The following is a 20,669-nucleotide window of genomic DNA, read 5'->3' as shown; positions in this document are numbered from 1 at the left end:
GACTGACCTGCTCACAGGACAGTCTGAAGATGCCCTCCACCCCGGTAACCCCCAGTGCCGTCTCAATGTTGTGGGTCATACGAAATGGCACCTTCTCAGGCACACGCAGGCTTTTCCCTGTCGACACACAGATCAGCTTCAATCAGCTCAGGTATGGTTGTACACAAAGAGTTGCAAAAGGACCAATCTTCAAGTCCACACACAAAGTTATTTGCCCCACAGTAAGGCCTTTGATGATAAACTTTATTTCAGACACAATAGGTCCATAACAAACAAAAACCATGATTAATACATTATTTTCTACCTGTAGTGATGGCACTAACCAATTCACTCATTTATCTAAAAAATAAGATTTCCATTTTGTACTTTATATACTATACACTGTAGACTAAGGCATGTCATTGCAGAAATCCCTCACTCCATATTTTATGTACCTGATCATACTTCAGTGTCATACAAAATCAACAAAGTAGCAGATCTGCTACTTTTAAAATTTGAACCCTGAAAAAAGAAAAAAAAAAAAAAAGGAATTGGACATGATGTTTCCACCAGACAGACGATATACGAATAGCGTCTAGTGGATACCCAAGCTTGTACAAGTTCCTGCCCCCCCCCCCCCCCCCCCCCCCCCCGAGCCCCCTGTGATTGGCTGAACCGGAGGTAGGGAGCGCTCCATTGTAGTCACTTGGACCGCGCAGAGGAGGTGAATAGAATGCGTTTATCGTGGGCTTGCCCAGGCCTTACGGCCTGGGCATAAATATAACGATTGCATTCACCACGGCTTCGTAACTCGCGCGGCCCCTGGCCCAACCCAAGGTCCGCTGGCCTTCGCACCGCTTGCAATGTCATGGACAATAACTGAATGTCATGGACAATAACTGAATGTCGTGAACAATAACTGACATCTAACCATAAAACGAGCGCTCCCTTCCAAAACACGCTTGGTAATCTGCTAGACGCATACGAATATAGGTCACTCAATAAAAAACTCTATACTATGAAATTAAACAGTTAAAATGTGTTGCTCATTACTTTGAATGTAAGCTAAATACCTGCTACTCACCACATGTTTATCCAGGAAAACTCATTTTAGATCTGTGCTACCAGTATTTTAACAACTTTAACCATTATTTTATGAGCAGATTTTCACGGAAGCACAGAGATGACCTCCATCTTTACAAACGATCGTACTGGAAATAAATATTCTGTGACAGTCAGTCTTTTACTTTTGATGCATGCTTAGTGTCCATAAGCATGACAAGAGCTGAAGGGATATTTGCTTTGTCTGACTGATGATATCTGTTACTATCGATGAAGAGAATATGGATGCTGGATATCAGGGATGTAGTGGGGGGGGCACGCGGGGGTACGCCGTGCCCACACTTCTCACTCACCCCGGAAAAAAAAATTGGGGGGTAAAAATGTTTTTTTTTTTTTTTTGGGAAAAAAACATTTTTTTATTTTAATTTTTGTTATCATTATTTTGTATTATTATTTATTATATATATAACTTTAAAAAATCTTGGTCATGATTACCCGTGAACTCGTGATGTCAACACTGACAACAACCAACCACCTCCAAATAGAACCACAGCATGCATGGGCACGACAAGTACCTACTGTACCGCAGACAGAGTGCAGAAGCCAGGCAAGTACAGAGCAGATCGTCCACCGATTGGTTGTAATATCGCCATGACAACCAACCAACCACCAAGCTGACTGACCCTTTGGGCTATGGGATAAGACACTGACCAACCAACCAACCAACTACACTGTCTGTGTTTACTTCTTCAAACTTTAAGCGGTTCGTTCGTAGCCTGCAGCAGTTAATTTGTTTGTTTGTTGTGAATTTTTGTTACCTTGGATTATCTACCCGAGTATTATTCCAGTCAAACATGCAGACACCAGCATGAACCTGCATTCTCATCAGCTGCTACACGTGAGTAAATAAACATGTGTTATTCTTACTGGAGGGCTGGTTAGGTAAGACATAATGCCTACCGGTATATTAAAACTATTATATTAACTCACCCACCGCTATTTTTAAGACCCTTCTAATGGTCCACACCGCCAGGATTTTGCCTACCTTTAACGTGGGCGCGCGCGCGAATCCATTGCGCGATGGTTCACCGATTGCATTCACAATACGATCCAGGCACGGTAAGCAACAAAGCACTACAGCCTTCCATCCAAGCCCCCAGAACCCAGGGCTAGATTTGAAGCAACCCCGATGGTGGCCAAAGTTGGAACTGCAGCCTAAACGCGCATTTTGGCCCCGCCCCCTCCACTCCAGACAATCCTTCCTGTGAGCGGAGAGCAGCTTGACGTCATTTGTGGTCTCTAAATAGTGGCCAATTTCCCCCAGAATGCACCTGGATTAGCTACATGCTAGCACGTAGCCGTTGCTTCAAAACGCCACTGAGCACTTGCATTGAAATGATAGTGGGGGCGGGGTTCGTCCGCTCTCTATTTTATATATACTCTATGCTTCCATCGCTCAAAGCGAAACCGACGGAGCGCCACGCTGGTGTTGCACAACACTGAACCGGACGACATTTCGGCAGACAGGATACAGGCGTCGTTGTCCCGCCCCCCCATTTCCGTTCTGGAACATCCAGATCCGTTTTTTGTGAATAGGGCGGGTCCATAGAGCGCTATGGACGGCGAATCGGCGATCATACTTTTTTGTTTTATAGTTATTAAAGCTAATTGATAACTCGTCATATTCGTCATAAGCAGAGTGGACCCATAACTATAGCTCGTCAAACTCGACATATGCAGTGGGTGAGTTAAGCCTAAAACGGTTCTGTTATGCCGCCGTGCATTAACCATGTGAATTGTGAAATATCTCTTGTGAAAAGTCTACAGGAAATATTGATATTATATTACAGGTCGTTCTGACCCAGCAATTGGTTGAAATAGGCTCGCCTGCCGTGCTGAAATGAGCATGATTGACACAGCAGATGGTAATAGAATATTTATACTTCCAATTTTAGCACTACAACACTGCTGGATATGAAAATGAGGAAAATAAAACGTATGTCTTTAATTAAGTAAATATGAGTCTACATTCACACCCACTCTTTTCAGAACCGGGACACACAACCTTGACAGGGTCTTCTTATCACATAACTGTACCACATTTTCTGGGGGGGGGGGGGGGGGGGGGTGCGTGCGTAAGTCCCATTTCACAAGTTTGTAGATGTATAAAATCCTTAAAAAAATAAGGATTATAAAACAGCTCACAACGCGTCGCTGGTGAGCTTGTAGATCTTCTATTTTCAAATAGCCTAAGTATATACTGCACATAACACTTTCAAATAATTGTAATGTACAATATTTGCTTCTGAGATGTAGTGGAGTAGAAGTAAAAGTATAGAAAATTGGTACTCCAGTAAAGTGAAAATACATCAAAATGGTACTTATAAGAAGGCCTACAGTACTTGAGTAAATGTTCTTTACAGTACACCACTGGTAGCTAGTGCTGCTCTGCTGTGTTCTGAATTACTGTATGTAACAGAGCTGTAGGTCAAAAGCACACACATTACTGTGGTATTATTGAGAACACAATAAGGTGTCTGTCTGTCTGTCTGTCTGTCCGTCCGTCCGTCCGTCCGTCCGTCCGTCTGTCCGTCCATCTACAGTATCTAAATTCACCTTTTGCATTATCTGGCATTCTTTGTTACGAGATCGTTTAATTCATCTGGATTTTTCAAGATACACTTTAAACTCAGTGAAAGTACAACACACCTAGAAAAGCAACTCTACTGCATTTATTTTTCTTAAATAACAGCTGATTACATTGAACATATTCACACTCGCTATTTTCAGAGCCGGGACACACACAACCTCGACAGCTCTTATCACGTAACCGCATGTTGAAGTTCTCAGCAACGGTAGTCTATGAGTTGAGAGAGTATAAAAGGTGACGACAGCACAGTAGCAGCAACACCGATTCAGCCTCAGAATGAAGGGTCGCGGGGCCTTGCTTGTTGTTCTACTGTTCTGTCTGGCTGAGGCCGGGGCTCAGGGAGAGAGTGGACTGGTCAGCGGCAGAGAGAGCAACGATGAACCACCAGGTAGGTACAGAGACGTAATTTCAGAAAGAAACAGGGGGTGGCAAAAATAATAAGTTATAACAACCCCATTTCTAAAATAGCTAAAATAGTTGATCTACAAGCTCTCATCGTGTCACTTGGAGAAGCGTTGAGAGCTCATAGATCCACTATTTTCACCATTTGTTTGGGGGGAAACATGTTTGAAAGTGTTTGCCTATAATGACTTTCCCAAAGTAGGGATGACACGTTGAAAGTGGTTAATAAACTAGAACGATGCAAGTCAATGGGGAAAAGTCATTGTGAATTAACAGTCGTATCTCTTAGCAAAATGCAAGCATACGATTTGGTCGATTTGGCATGACTTGAGTGTGTGCCGCCAAAACTGTGCGACAAGTAGTCCGGCAAACCTTTGGGTTTACTCAAAGGATACATTTGGAAAAGTACTATAGTGTGTTGCCTATGGCAACCACACTAATTAATGGTTGCATGACAATAAAACGCTTGTAACACGTGTCACATGTAGATGGACCGGCAACAGAATAATCTGCTAAAACAATTTGGGGATGATAGGCAAATTGAATAACTGAATTTAAGGTTAAATGTTAACACTAGGGAGGTGGCCCCTGATGCCTCAAATGACCCCCCTGACCCTGAACCAGGTACCCTCTTACAACCTGATGTCTGGGCCGAGCTGAAGGAGCTCAGAGACATGGTGGTGGAGCAGAGAGAGAGGCTGAGGAACACAGAGGCCAAGATGGCAGCCAGCGAGGAAGAGGCCAAGGAGCAGAGGACCTTAATGGCAGGTTAGCAATGTCAAATGGAGCTGGAGCAAGTTGTTAAGGTACATACAGGCTGAAACATTGCATAGTTTAACATGAGTTTCTCTCTGTAATGTTTTTTCAGAAATGTCTGCTAAATTGAGTCATGCGCAACACCTTGAGACCAGACTGGCTGCCAGCGAGCGCCAGTTCCAAGAACTGAAGAAAGAAAGTGAAGGTAATTTGAACAGGAGTTCAGAGAATGTATGCAGGAGAGGGTTAAAAGAATCATTTACTTTGGTGTTAATTTATTTAGGTGAGCTCAGAGAGTAGATACTGTTTTGATCATTTACTGTTCATCATTTAATCCACACGGTAAAGCTTACCCTCTCAAATGAAACTGAGTATTTATGATTGACTTAACACAAATTTTGTACTGATTTCAGCCCACCTTGCTCACCTGTCTACTGTTGAAGAGAGGTTGACTACCTCTGAGGGGAGGGTGCAGACACTCTGGAGTAAGTATGCTACCAAATCAAATCATAGATCAAGACTCAAGATCAAGAAAAACATTCAAAGACCTTGTACTAGAATGCAATTTTGAATGCTCCAGCCAGCTCTTGTACCGGGGCAGTGTGTAAACAGCTCTGGAAGAGCCATCAAGCGAGTGCTAGTTTTGCAAGTAAACATGCCAGCCTTGGCATCAAAAGTATTTTTCGAGTAAATGAAGATCTAAAGATTGGAAGATCAATGGTTTTCTAGCGCGGCACTTTGCGTGCACGTGAACGTGCAATGTAAACAAGTCGCGGACTTAACCAGTTCCAGATGGATAGCCCGGACCGCAAGGTAAGCCCAGCCAACTTTACTCTATATAGAGTAAATATCGCGCGTATACCCGGGAACGGCACTCCAGACATCGGTAATTCCGCGAGTTTACGCGGGATCTGCATTTAATGAGTTAATATGTGCAATTAGTTTTTAATGTGAAGCACTTTTTAACACTGCCTTTGTGAAGTACTATTATTACTTTATCATGCTGATAGTTGGATGTAAGCTGCTATACTACAAGACATCATGTTTAATACATATGATTGTTGTACTAGCTGAGTTGTATAACATTATTAACACATTTATAATGGTGCTGTGTTGACAGACAAGCCAAAGGTGGCCTTCTCCGTTGGTTTGGGTGATGGACAATTTGGACCAAACAATGGCGATACCAATCTGGTCTACAAGAGAGTCATCACTAACCTCGGCAACGCATACAATCCTTCTACAGGTATAGGTGGTGGTGATCAAGTCTTGTTAATTAACTTTACAGATCAATTAGCTTTCAAGAGATGGCTCTTGCAAACGAATTAATCAGACATAAATCTAAATACATATTCAACTGAATACTGTACCTATTCAAACTTTGGAATTAATAATCAGGATGGGATCCGACTCAGACAACTGTTGTTGCTTTTAATTAACATGGTTTTAAAAGTGTCGCCATGACCAAAGAATTTCTTCCGTTTTTTTGTGTGTGGTGTGTGCATGTGTGGGTGCGTGGGTGCATGTGTGGGTGCACGTGTGTTGTTCCCCCCACAGGAGCCTTCACAGCACCAGCAAAAGGAGTTTATTACTTCAGATGTATTGCAGGTCACCACTGGGGGTCCGAGTATGTGCGCATCCAGATGTACAAGAATGAGCACTTGCTCTTTTATAACCATGGATACAATGCTGCTGGTTGGGAATACATATCCAATGGAATCATCGTAGAGCTGGAGGTGGGCGACGTAGTTTACACGCGTTTACCTGCTGGGTTCAGGCTCTGGGATACCCGGGATAACCACAACATGTTCAGTGGTTTCATGGTCTATTCCATGTAACACTGGTACTGGTACCATTACTTAAAGAGATGAGTGATGTTCTGCTCTATTCTACTGTATGCAACACTGGTACTGGTGGGGCCATCCTGGTCAATAAATGCATTTTCAAAAGCATTGTTGTCTATGTTTTACTGATTATTTTGAAGACTATAATACATAGATGGTATAATACTAATGATGTATTTATTTTGAAAAATATCATCCATGTACATCACAAAATATCCAATGTGTCATATCAGGGGTCATCAATGTGTCTGTGTCAAAGACTCGGTCTTGTGTGTACAATATGTATTTCAGTTTAGTGGAACCCTGACCTTTCTCAAAGCAGACGTTGTAGTCGATGTGCACCACCTCTCCGGTGGTCATGTCAATCAGTACGTTGTCCAGGTGACGGTCACCGAGGCCGATGATGTAGCCCACCATGGACATGACAGCAGTGGACCTGGTGTAGGACTGAAGGTTTAAGACAATGTCAGCAAAATGTCAACCAAAGAAAACACACCCACATCCATTGCTATTGTACTAATTGTACTTGAAATTAGGATAGAAAATGGGATAGAAAAACATCCTTTAGGAGCCAACAAGACAAATTAAAATCTCATTTTACCAGAGGAATGTTCACATTTTCTGAAATAAATGTATGGAATTTACATTCTTACACATGCATAGTACAGAGAATAAATACACTGCCACCACATACGACAACTCAATACATCTTCTCTCTCTCAAACTAAACCTTTGACACAAAAACTCAAATGAATACATGACGGATAAAATGCATTTAATCACTATTAAATTGTCCCATACAGGACAGGCTCTAGTCGCACCACCTGCAGGAGACTTGGCTCAGATATGAACCCATCTGATTTGGCATTTGGAATGCGTTGCGACCGCATGCCCTTGTTGGCGTCGACCCCCGGCAGGGTTCGAACCCACAACCACTGCACTAGGGCCGCTCAGTGAAATGCATTAAATGCCAAATACTAATTAAATGAATTCCATGTAGTGGAAGATTGTAACAATGCGGCTCCAACCTGGGTGACCCTCCACCACTCGCTAGGCGTGGTACAGGAGCACCACAGCTCCTTGGCCAGCAGGTTGGGCGGCGTGGCGTCCATGAGCTCCTTCAGCACCTCCTTCATGACGCTCAGCGGCCAGTCGCGTCGGGACACGTCCAGGCTGAGCCCCACCGCCTTGAGGGCCGGGCCGATCTTGCTGTAGTAGAGCTCGCTGGGCCGGGGCACCAGGGGGAGTGGCTGGGCCTGCTGCTGGAAGGAGTCCTGGGCCTGTGGGAGAGGACAGCAGGATTCACATGGACAGAGTTGGCGGAGCCCAGGATTAGACCAGACTTGCCCGTCACAATTATCACATAATCCTCTAATAAATTATTTTTGTCATAATCGTCTCCATTACTTTTGATACGTAAGATTGTAGTATTTTCTTATTTTTTTATAAAATAAATGTCACAATTTCTTTGTATATTTCAGTTATCTGACATCTTCCCTGTGCAAACAAAAAGCATTTCTTATTCATAATGATCCACTGTTCAATGCCAAAAACACAATCGTGAATAGCAATTATTAGTTGGACAATTAATCATCAACTTAAATTTGTGATGGTGACAGCCCTACCAGGATCAAACCTACAACAGTGTGGTCCAAAAGGCAGGTGCTCTACTGACTCGAGCTACCTGGACACAAAGGTCTGGACGCAGGGCTAGAATAAATAGTTTAAGTGGGACATGGCAGGTAACTTTAAAATTGTATCTTCAATAGTCATGTTTCCATAAACTTACTCGAAAATAGGAAGCGAACTATCAGAAATGCGCATTATGCGCGTTTCCATTTGCGGGTGTCATTCGAATTAGCGACGGTCGCATGAGCCGACTCCGCGTGATCCAGCTGAAGACAGCGACTGGTTCTGTCGGAGGTTGTCTTTGCACAACAGGCTGTAAAGAGCTACAGCTGGCAGCCTGGCACGTTGTGAAAAGGGGAGGAATTTACACACGGTCCGTGTCACTCCGTGTGTAACAACGGTTTGTTTTGTGGGCCAACGCTATACAATGGACGTTAAGCGGCAGGGGAGAAAGTGTTAACTTGGAGGACGATATGGACCAGAACGTCATCATTTATTGCCTGACACGTTTCCATTCACAAATGCGCTTTTAGTTTATTCGATAAAGTCCACCTCCTCCAAGCGAATAAAAGTCTTTGCGGATAATGAAAGTTTATTCGAATTTTGAAGTGTTTCCATAAAAAGATTTATGCAGAAAACCCTTAATGCGCATTAAGAGGCTTTATGAAAACGCAACTACTGAGACCTACAGTAGAAACTAACAGCCATATTTTCATCCATGCCTTACACCTTATCCCTAAACCTCTTTGCCTTTTTTTTACTATTTTGGAAATCATTTTAAAATACTTCAAATAGCCGATCAACATCGACACGTTGTGAGCTTGTAGATGAGCTATTTGAACCTTTTCTTTTTCTTTTCTCAAAATAGTAGAAAAGACAAAGAGGTTTAGGGATAGGGGGTAAGGTATGGACGAAAATGTAGCCCTATATGCTGTATCTGAGAAGGATCGTAACGTGAGAGAAACAGAGGAATGACCTTCTGGGCCTGCTGCACGGCCTCTCTCTGCTGCCAGCGCTTGTAGAGGCCAAAGAGCGGCGTGGCTCCGTCCACCCACTGGATGAGACCAGAGCGCGTGCCCAGCGGCGTGACGGAGTAGTGTCGGGCGTGGAAGCGTGGGCGCTCCTGCTGGTTGACCTTGGTGAACATGGTGTTGACGATGGACAGGAACTGCATGATGCGTTCGTCCAAGTGCAGGTCCTCCAAACCTGAGAATGGAGATGGTGAGAGGTTATGACTGCTATTTATGACTGGAAAATAACATTGACACACGGTTCTCCTAAAGTACTCTTCATTTTGACATAATTGCCAATAGACTAATGGAACGATTCCACTTTGTATTGTTTATTGGTCAATTCTTGATATACAGTAGGGAAACTGTGTCAATCTCAGTTTTAAGTATAGGCAAAGCACCGCATCTTGTCTGAATTCCCAAGCCCTCCGTTACTGTTACAAATTAATACATTTTAAATCAGTTGAACTATCTGACTAACAACTCAAATGTTTCGATATTTACCATTGAAATACTGTGATTTAAGTACCATTCATCCATTCATGTGACAATGTAATATAGAGACAATCCGTACATTTACTTTACATTGATCAAGCCACCAAATGCGTTTTTAAGATTTTGATCTGTAAATGATATTGCACTCGTTTTTTCCCTCGTACCTTTGAAAAGGTACGGGTAGTTGTGTCCGTCTGAGCCCAGGAAGTAGAGTTTCTTGGGCTTGGTCTTGGTGGGCAGGATGGTGATGGTGTTGCCCACGCTCTGGATGGTGACCGTGTCTGTGGCAGACACCTCCCCGGGCAGGGCCATCTCCGTGGCGGCCATGGAGGCCAGGCGAGGGCTGATCTCGTCCAGACGCAGCAGGTAGCTGGCGCGCTTCTGGGCCCGCTGCTGCAGGCTCAGCATGACCTGACCACGAGAAAACAAACACTTTCACTCACCGTGCTGCGGATTCCGCACTTGTCGTTGAGCTGCACATGCTAGGTGAGAAGGCACATGGCACACCCAGCTGTGCGGACGGATTTAGTCTATTGACTATTCTATTTCAGCTGTTAGAAAGGTAATTACAGTTTTCTTTCCATTGTGGCTTCAGACGTATTCTAAGCTGTACACACTAAAATGCTGAATATTAATTGAACTCTGAGAACACCATTTCTCCACAATGATAAATATAATGCCATTTCCAATTTGTCCCAGTTCTTGCGCTAGCCCCAACAAAAGAACAATTCCTCTCAAACAGACACAATGACGCACCTGCTTGAAGGGTGCCCAGCTGCTTGCAGGATTGGCTGGGTTGTGGGGGTTCTTGAGTCTCTCCAGGGCGGAGGCGAGCGCGTCTCCGTACGTCTGTTGGAACCAGGTCTCGTGGGGCGTCTCCGCGGGCGCGGCCGTGATGCTGCGCACGTGGTCCAGAGCAAACACCACGGGCCGCATGAGGGCCGAGTGCTTCTCTCTCATGATGGCTATCTTCTCATCTCTGAAGGGGGAAAGGAGTTATGCTTTACAAAAACAACATTTTGCCTCAAGAAAGTTATTGTGCGTTCATGAGCCAATTCTAGTCCTATAATTCATGAGTTTAATAGGCATGCCATGATGTTTTTTCCTGTTTGCAATCATTTATTTTGTGGCATTTTTTTTAATAGTGACAGTGAGTCACTAGACAGGAAAAGAAGGGGCGAGAGGGAGGATGACATGTCAACAAACAATGTGACTAGTGGGATTTGATCCATGCTAGGACAGGCCCGACGGGGGCATGTGTCGTTCCAGACGACGAGGAGAGAGAGAAGAGGATGACGTGCAGTAAAGTGCCTCGGGTCAGACAGTTTAAGTTGCCATCCTCGTATCGGCCAATTTTGTTTTCCCACATCCGTTTCTGCTGTGCGGTGGTGCAAATAAGTCGTAAAGGGAAACAAAACAGTTGAATAATAGGATAGCCATTTTCTGAGCAGAAACGTTAAGTCCAGAGAGACATTTTCGACTCCACTCTTAGCGTCTGGCGTCTGAGGAGCTTTTTGCTTTTCAGACAGTCCATGTTTTTCCACTTACTCCTAATCAAATGAATCAAAGCAGAGACTCCACAGACCGTCTCTGGGGTATTCAAAGACCATTTGGAAGATAATCAGCTGGGTTCAGAGCCTCTTCTTGCTTTATACTAGCTGTGCATGTGTCATGTATTGAAAACTGCAGAACTACCAGCTCACAAAGTGTCACATTTGTGAGGCTGTAGATCTGCCATTTTCAGTGCACAATCAAGTACAACTCTGGCTTTAAATGCGAGTGAAAACTCACTTGCGTAGCGTGTTGTTGTTCTGCACACGTTTGACCTCGTCCTCCAGCTGCTGTATGCGGCGCAGGACGTGCATGTGCTGCTGCTGCAAGACGCCCAGCCACAGCTCATCCCACAGCAAGGTTACCCTGCGGAGCTCCCCAACCAGCATCTGCACCTGCAAGACACACACAGGGGCGTCACAAGGGGGGAGGGAAGTGGGACTGAGTTAATAGGGCCCAAGGTGGAGGGGCCTTCGTTATTTTGTGCTTTAACTATTGAAAAATAGCAGATATGCAAGCTCACGGCACGGAGTGCCGCAGTGCGAGCTTGTAGATCTACTATTTTTGAAAAGTTGTGAAAATGTGTGCAAATCTTTGAATATATGCATTTTTTTAAGCGAACATTTGTAACTAAAATGTTGCTTCTGGGGGGGGGAAGGAGGCCAAATACATATCATTTTAGGGGTCCTTCACATGAAAAGGTCTGAGCACCACTGACATAGAAACAGGTTTTTCAAAAAAACCTTAGAAGGATTTGAAATATTCAAAGACTTGCACAAATGTTCACGATTTTTCAAAACATGCAGATCTACAAGCTTTCAGCGCGACACCCCTGCACACACACAGGTTAATGACTTACTACTAGACCAGTGTTTCCCAAACATGGCGTGTTTCACCCCTACATTTCGCTTCTCAAAAAAATGTAAAGGTAAAAAAATAAATGAAAAAATGCCAGTTTCTTTCATTTCTAGCGAATATGTTAGTCACATGAGAGTCACAGTGAAGTTTTGATTCAATATGGGAAAAGGTTGGCTAGCACACAGCCATCTCAAAACGAGTGGACTGGCCGAGTAAAAAGGGACTAGTTGTCCATGTCAGAACCCATGTATTTCCAGGATAACGAAAAAGGTTTTGCACATTTTGAGAGCAAGTTGCCCTACAATATCTAAATATATTTTGATTGTTTTATTTTGATGGTAATTGCGATATTACACTCGAGGGTGTGCTTTACAATGTGCAAGCATCACTGCGTTCCTGAGACCGTGTCACTGCCATGCCAATAATGTTTGTGGTTCTGGTGTAATATTGCTTAAAGGGGAAGACCACCCATTTTCAATATTGAAATATGTCATTAATATACCTTAGAGGAGTTGTGTTAAAATAGAAAAAAAGTTCCCCCCCTTCTGTGTTGCCTAGAACTGGAGGATTGATTTTGGGATTTGTATTGTAAATTACAACTTGATGACATCACACATTGTACTTTACAATACAAACCCCCAAATCAATCCTCCAGTTCTAGGCAACACAGAAGGGGGGGAACTTTTTTTCTATTTCCACACAACTCCTCTAAGGTATATTAATGACATATTTCAATATTGAAAATGGGTGGTCTTCCCCTTTAAGGCCAGCCCACATCAATGCAACACCTTGCAACATGCTTACTACTTGCAACCATTGTCCCCAATGGCAGTTGCAAGGAGTTGCGTTGGTGTGGACTGGCCTTAAAACTGTTTTGTTGCAAAGAGTCGCGACTAGTTGCATTTGTGAGGTCTGTGAGGTGTAGCCTGGCAATGGGAAGCAGTGTATTACCTGCAGCACCATGGTGGGGTTGGCCGCGGACAGCTTCTCTACTATCTTGCTGTAGCAGTCGTGCATCATGGCCTGGTCCTGGCTGGAACACAGCGCTGCCAGCTCCTCTCTGCCCGCCTGCCCGCCGCTGTCCTGCGACGCCGGCTGGCTGCCCGACCGCTCCTCGTCATCCTCCTCGCCCATGGCCTCGCCCTGCATGCTGCCCAGGAAGGTGGGCAGGGCAGATGGCAGCTTGCTCCCTGCAGGAGTGGTGGTGGCGGTCAAAGGATTTGTTAACCACTGGGGGGTTCCTTATTTTGGGCAGGCGAAAATGTAATATTTTCAAAACTTCCTAAAAATAGTGACGCTTGTAATGCGCTGTGAGCTTGTAGATTGTCAGTTTTTTTTTTTTTGCAATTTGTCATATGATGAAGTATAAAGGCTTAAATGTTAGCAAAAAATTACATACATCTTATTTGACAGTATAAACGGTCCTCTCCAAGAAATAGTTAAGTAGTAGGTTGGAGAAAGAGGGTGTCTATCCCCTTTTCCATGCTGAGAGATGGATTGCTGTGGTGGAGCGCAACCATCAGCTCCCAGTACTTACCCCACGGCTCATTTACCCAAGCAACGCTATTCACACGGACAGGTAATAGAACATTTTAGGTTTAAGTGGTCGTAAACACATACCAGCGTTCTGGGCCTCCCCTCCCAGGGACAGTGAGCCCACGATGGCTGGGTAGAGGATGAGGTGTGGGGAGTCCTGCGCCACTCTGCACAGCAGGCTGCAGATGCTCTGTCTGATGTAAGCCTCTGGGTGGTTGAGACGGGAGAACAGCTGAGGGATGATGCCTGTAGAAAGACCAGAGAGGAGACCAATTTAACCGTTCTGTCATGTAAATAATACTAAATAAATAAATAATATCTCCGTTGGATGCTGCGGTCTCATTGGTCTGCCATTTTCATTATATTCGTCTGTGGAACCGAGTGGAAACAAATGTAATGCCTAAACTACTATATTCCAAGTGCTTATCAGGGTGGGGGGGGTCCCCAGACCAAATAATAGGGAATTTAAGCCAGGGCGGTTTTCAGGTCGTCTCCACTAGGCAGAGGTACAGCTGCTATGACGCAATCGCCGTAGCAGTCAAAGACGTTAAGCAAACCCCTTCCCACCCCTTTTTACGGAACTATTTGGTTCCCATGGCGTCTATGTTTGTGATGTTGTAGACACAACGTGGAAAGTTATAGTTTCTGCCCGAGTCGGATGGGCTGCGACGGCAAGCAGGTTTATCTATCGAGCATTGATCCATTTCCGGTTACCGGAGTGGACTGCCGTAGCCGTCCCTGCTTAAATTCCCTAACATGATTATTTTGGCGTGTCACTGCCTGAAAGGTGGCGTGCGTACCCTTCCAGGGCACGGTGGGAGTGGAGGCCAGCCCCAGCTCCAGCCCCTCCCTCAGCTCTCCAGCATGCTTCACCAGCAGACGCAGCAGACGCAGGGTCGCCATGACGATCACGTCGTCGTTGCTCTGCTTGGTGTTCTGATTGGTCAGCAGCAGCTTGGGGTCATCCTCGTCAATGTGCACCTGAGGGTTAAAGGGAGACCATCAACGGAGGTCCATGAAAAGATTTGTTACATATTTCATATTAAATAAATATGATTCACAGGAAGAAATACAAAGAATTCTGGGCGCCTGGTGGCCTAGTGGACCAGGCGCATACCATATAGGCATTGCCATTTCGGCATCAATGCCTGTCGGCGTCGCCGGTTCGATTCCCGATCCGGGCGACCTTTGCCGCATGTCACTCCCTGTCTCTCCCCCATTTCCTGTCACTGTCCTATCCAATAAAGGCAAAAAGCCCTAAAACAAATCTTAAAAAAAAAGAAATACAAAGAATTCAAGTTTCTATTAAAGGATTTGTTCAGCCAAAAATATCTATCAATTACACACCCCATGAGCCCTGAATTCATGGAGATTTTAGTTTTTGTCGCGTTCCTTAACCAATAATTTGATTGAGCCTCCGACTGAACATAAAAAAGAAAGAATTACACCCAGTGTGAAGTGAGCGGTGGTCGTGCATGCATAACGTCTTCAGACTAGGATATAGGTCTAGGATGTAATTGGTGATGTAATACAGGCTACACACACACACATTGCTATGGCAAAACGCTGAGGAAAAATCACACCCAATTACATCTAGGATGTAATTGGTGATGTAATACAGGCTACACACACACACACATTGCTGTGGCAAAACGCTAAGGAAAAGGTGGCTGCTATGGCAAAACGCTGAGGAAAAAGTGGCTACAGACTAGGATGTAATTGTTGATGTAATACAGGCTACACACACACATTGCTATGGCAAAACGCTGAGGAAAAACACATTGCTATGGCAAAACGCTGAGGAAAAGTGGCTACAGACACACGCACGGCCACTCTATGGAGCGGTTTACCACCGCAAAAAACAAAACAAAAAAAAACACACTGATGTACTGTAATTGCCTATGTGGCGTGAGCCACGATGTCATGTTCTGCCGTTTCTCGCGTACTGCATGTTTAAAGAGAGACACAAGACGGAGCGTTTTCAGAGATTTCCACGCTGGAAAGGGATTTCACGTTGTTGCGGTTTCAAGCCCCCAAAAATGCTGTTGCCGTCTAAACAGGAAGGCACATCTGATATTTTGCCGTTTTCTCCAGAGAATAGAATATTTGCAGTAAAAAAAAAAAAAAAAAAAAATCTCTCAAATGCTCAGATGAAGATTCACTACCACACAAGTAGGGCTGTCACGATTATAACATTTTACATGACGATTAATTGTCACTCAAATAATTGCGATTAACGATTTAATTGTGTTTTTGACGTTGACAATTAAATTTCTGTTTGGCTTTTAGGCTTTGAAGTTGCACATGGTAGATATGACACATAACCTAAATATACAAAGAAATTAAGGACATATCTGACAACTTTACACTTAGAAAAGAACATCGATAGTGGAAATAGCCGATCTACAAGCTCACAACGCGTCGTATCGCGACGCGTTGTGAGCTTGTAGATCTGCTATTTCCACCATTTCGGAATTTTTTCAACATTCACGATTATGACGATTATGGCAAAAATAATTGCGATAATGTCAAATAATCACAATTAGACGATTATGTAATAATTGTGACAGCCCTACACACAAGACACCAGGCCTCACCTGTCCAGCGTTGAGCTTGAGGAAGGTGAAGTAGGCCCTGCAGGAGACCCGGTAGAGGCTGAAGATGCGGTCCACCACGCGCCTCCACACCCTGATGAGGCCGTCGGTGACGGGCTGGCCCGCCTCGGCCAGCCAGGGGCAGGAGGCCAGCAGCTGGCGCCAGATGACGTCCACCATGTCGTCCTCCTCGTCCTCCTCCTGCTGCAGGGCCATGTCCTCGTCCTGGAAATCATCATCATAACCTTTATTTATGATTGGAAATACATACCGTGTAGCCCAGAACAACACAGAACAACAACGCTCAACAAGCAGAGTCATTCACATACTGTACAGTATAGGGATGGGACGATATGTAAATGTCATATCACGATTATTGTGACAAAAGAAATCGTGATTTACGATATTGTCGCGATAATCAAAATCCATTATCCTGAGGTGGAACACTTGCCAAAAAATAGCCGATCTACAAGCTCACAATGCAAGCTTGTAGATCTGCTATGTTTTGCCAAAGACATTTGATAGAGTGAAAAAAAGACTATATCAACTACATTTTACCATTATGGAGGGTTTAAGTGGTTAGGCTCGGCATATAAAAGGTGAATTGATCGCAGCGCATGATGGAGGACGATATCACGATAAATTAAATCTCTACAATACGATTATCGTGAGTGTTTTTTATCACGATAAACGATAACATTGCGTATCGTCCCATCCCTACTGTACAGCAACATCAAAATACATGAATCAGAAGCCAGAGACACTCGAAAAACAAAATGCTCAAAAGAAACAAAAACAAAATAATGGTAAATGGTGCATTTATACTGTGTTTTTTTTATCCAAAGCGCTTTAAATACAGTAGATTGTACATTACATTCACGCACACATTCATACACCGATGGCTGAGGAAACCATGCAAAGCACCAACCTGCTCATCTCGAGTCAATTAGGGGTTCAGAGTCTTGCTGAAGGACACTTCCACACTACAACTCTGGGACACTAACCTTGTGGTTCCCATCCAGCCACTCTACCACTGAGCCACTGCAGTGCCCTTAATAAAGCAGTTACAATCTTGAACAAAGGTGTTGGAAACCATTGCCCTGAATTGACCCAAAGAAGGAAGTGAACAGATTTTTAGGGACATCTGGAGCTCATTCCAAGCTGATGGAGCCCTGGTAGAGAATGCTGCCTTCCCTAGCTCTGTATGAGCATGAGGAAACCGTGAGCATCAGGAAGGGTAACAAGCCCCGTTACAGTTAATTGCGTGCCGGTGTCACGTGTTGAAAACAGCCGATCTATCGCTATGTTCGACACGTGACTTCCGTCTGCCGCACAGCTAAGTATACAAGTAAGACACCTCAGGGTGACCTGCGACCTCGCCCTTGCCAATTCTTGGCCATCTGGCCAGTGATGTATATCAGACCAGTTACCCATATATGGAGACCCCTGCATGATAGTCAACAATGTTATGTCAAAACATGCCCATATATGGGCATTACCAAATATGGGAATTCCCAGATATGTCCTTAATATTGATGACATTGGGACAGGGATCTCCATATATGGGCATAAAACGTATGTTAATTAGTAAAGCCAAGAAGGGCCATGGCGAGTTAGGGCCTGGATTTGATGCCTGGGGATCTCCATATATGGGCATAAGAGGGTACCAATATATTTTATGCCCATACATGGAGATCCCTATCTGAACCAGCCACACATACTGTATATGGGCCATGTCTTGGCCATCTGGCCAGTGATATATATCGATGACATCAGGGATCTTCATACTGTATACGGGCATAAAAGGGATTCTGGGGAATACCCATATATGAACATTTACGTGATGTCACAGTGATGTGTCAAGGGAACCAACCCATAGACTGTAAAGATGTGTACACACACAGAGACAAGATGTGACACACATTTCTCATGGTAAACTGCGACCTTCGGTCGCAAAAATAAATCAGGATATGGTGAGAGTGAGACAAATACATATCATTGTGGAAAGTGGGCAATCTGCCCTGGGAATTAATGAATAACAACCTACCTCTGTGCTTATACACCACATTGAATTTAACTCCCACAGCTGTACATTTATCCTCATAAAACAAAAAAAAGCTCCTTCCCGCATTATTAATCAATGCATCATGCAGACTGTTAAGAGTTATACGCCATGTATAAATTATGTATGCGGTAAGAACTTGGAAGGCAAGCAAGCACACGCGCAGAAGTCCCGAATGGACCATATAATTCACACCCATTAGTCTACAACGGAATAAATAAACAAGCAATTTTATATGATATCATAGGAGAGGAACAGCACCAGACCCATGTCAGCTGATTCTTTCTCAGAAGACATGAGAAAAAAACAAGTGATCTCATCGTGGAAGAATAAAACCATAGACAACTGCATTATTTATAACTATTCCTTAACGTCAGAAAAAAACAGAACAACCAGGTGCTCACAGGAGATTTAAAAAAGTTAACAAACAATAGTAAAAAAGTGTCAATGGTGCAAACATGCGACAATTCACAAAAACAACACACTCAGGGCACTCAGGAGTAAAAAGGATTCATTAACCCTGATGAAGACCTTCCGAGGTCGTAACACGTTAGTCGTTTTTAATAAAGGTTCTCTTTTTTACCCCAGAGTGCCCAGGTCATGAGTTGTTTTTTCGCATAACTATTCCATATTTTGGTTAAGTGATACTGTAGCGCCCTGTTCTAGACTCAGGAACAATGGAGTCCTGCCTGGACCTCAGGGAGCTTAACTCTGCTTCTTAGACTAGACAATATATCAGAGTTATATACTGTAGGTTGTTCTAGGACACATCCATCTATATTCTGCCAACAACAACAACAATAGGGACGTGCAGAGAATGTTAGAAGTCTACATTCATGGTCTGGAGAGGCCAGTTTTTTTTTTCTTCTTTTTTTACATACAGGTAAAAGGGCAGGGGCTCATGCCCGTGCCTGGGTCAGAGAGTTACCTGGATGCCAGCGGGCCGACACATGGCCTGTCCCAGGATGCTGAAGATGGCGTCTTTGTCTTCCTCACTGGTGGCGGCGGGAAGTAGCTCCTCAATGTCCTCCTTCTCCCCAGGAAGGAGGGGCACACCCTCCCCTTGGCTGCAACAGGAAAAAGATAATGTTAAAGTTCATGCCTCATCTGACACCAAACGTGAACAGATGAAAGTTACTGGAGAACAGAAAGAGTCAGACTGAATGCAACCATTTCGAGTTTAGGTCTCACTCGCACCCAGTTTTATTTGAATCCATGTAGAAATCCTTTTACTGAACTGAAAACACATGATGCTGATCAGAAAGTTGTACCGAGTGTTCAAAGTTCAAACAGTGCTTTGAGCAACAAACAAAAAAACTCCCCACTTCCGGTGCCAATTACGTCCAGGAACGCGATAAGAATTATAGCGACACTTGGCCGCGCCTATCGACTGCAGTTAGGATTTTAGATTCGCGACCGAAAGTAAACAAACTGACGTCCATTTTAATATTGTGAATTTCCACAACATGGACACGATCGTGGCTTCCGGAGCTCTTCAAAAGAAAGCGTAAGTGAATGGCGGAACTCTATAGCCAAAACATTACCAAAATAATGGCCCCCCAAGTGTTAAGAGTTTTCCGATTCCAGCCCATTTGATTTATTTCTGTTTCCAAAGGGGCCTAGTGCCCTGGGGAATACCAATCAACAAAGTATATACGTAAGGGTTTAATTGATTAAATGGAGGGCAGTCTAAGACTTGAAACTTTTTGTCCAGCCTTGATAGTGTGGTGGATCCTACATCATTTCCACTAACCTGGCATTGTCAACCACCTTCCTGCCCCAGCGATAGGCCCAGCTGGCCAGGGCAGCCCAGGACTTGGCCACTTCAGGAGCTTGGCTGGTAGACAGCTGGTAGAGCTGGCCGAGTACAAAGTCTGGCTCCCCCACACCCACACTCACTGAGAGAGAAAAAAGAGAGAGAGATTCTAAAAAACTGTCAACAAGTGACATACTACTGTAAGTAAGTAGCAGTAAGAATGCCGAAAAAATATCAAAAATATCAAATCACTGGCAAACTTGAAACAACTGGTAATTGGTCAATGTTAAAAATAGCAGACATACTCTACAAGCTCACAACGCCTGTGTTGTGAGCTTGTAGATCAGCTATTTTCACTATTTATCTGTGTAACCGAGCCAAACAAAATTTAATGCCTCAGCTCCTACATTCGGAGTGCTAGTCAGTTCAAATATGATCATTTTGGGGGGTCACGGCCTGAAAAGGTTGAGAACCTCTGTTGTATA

General features: G+C 44.1%; 1 protein-coding gene across 1 annotated transcript in view; it reads right to left on the bottom strand.

Moving 5' to 3' along the window:
* Nucleotides 1-20,669, bottom strand: part of smg1 (SMG1 nonsense mediated mRNA decay associated PI3K related kinase) — a 95,688-nt gene that overhangs the window by 33,300 nt on the left and 41,719 nt on the right. The window contains exons 32-44 of the mRNA XM_080725106.1: nucleotides 20,182-20,326; nucleotides 19,357-19,495; nucleotides 16,370-16,591; nucleotides 14,573-14,753; nucleotides 13,857-14,018; nucleotides 13,188-13,426; nucleotides 11,619-11,773; nucleotides 10,584-10,806; nucleotides 9,992-10,238; nucleotides 9,299-9,528; nucleotides 7,722-7,973; nucleotides 7,002-7,140; nucleotides 8-117 (exon numbers count right to left, since the gene is read on the bottom strand). Of these exons, the coding sequence (XP_080581232.1) occupies nucleotides 8-117; nucleotides 7,002-7,140; nucleotides 7,722-7,973; nucleotides 9,299-9,528; nucleotides 9,992-10,238; nucleotides 10,584-10,806; nucleotides 11,619-11,773; nucleotides 13,188-13,426; nucleotides 13,857-14,018; nucleotides 14,573-14,753; nucleotides 16,370-16,591; nucleotides 19,357-19,495; nucleotides 20,182-20,326 (2,444 nt within the window). The remainder of the gene's footprint in view (nucleotides 1-7; nucleotides 118-7,001; nucleotides 7,141-7,721; nucleotides 7,974-9,298; nucleotides 9,529-9,991; nucleotides 10,239-10,583; nucleotides 10,807-11,618; nucleotides 11,774-13,187; nucleotides 13,427-13,856; nucleotides 14,019-14,572; nucleotides 14,754-16,369; nucleotides 16,592-19,356; nucleotides 19,496-20,181; nucleotides 20,327-20,669) is intronic.

The sequence above is a fragment of the Nannobrachium achirus genome, assembly GCF_963921795.1.
Source record: "Nannobrachium achirus genome assembly, chromosome: 4".
Classification (NCBI taxonomy): Eukaryota; Metazoa; Chordata; class Actinopteri; order Myctophiformes; family Myctophidae; genus Nannobrachium; species Nannobrachium achirus.
The sequence above is the reverse complement of the archived record's forward strand: the minus strand, read 5'-3'. Positions and strand labels throughout refer to the sequence as shown.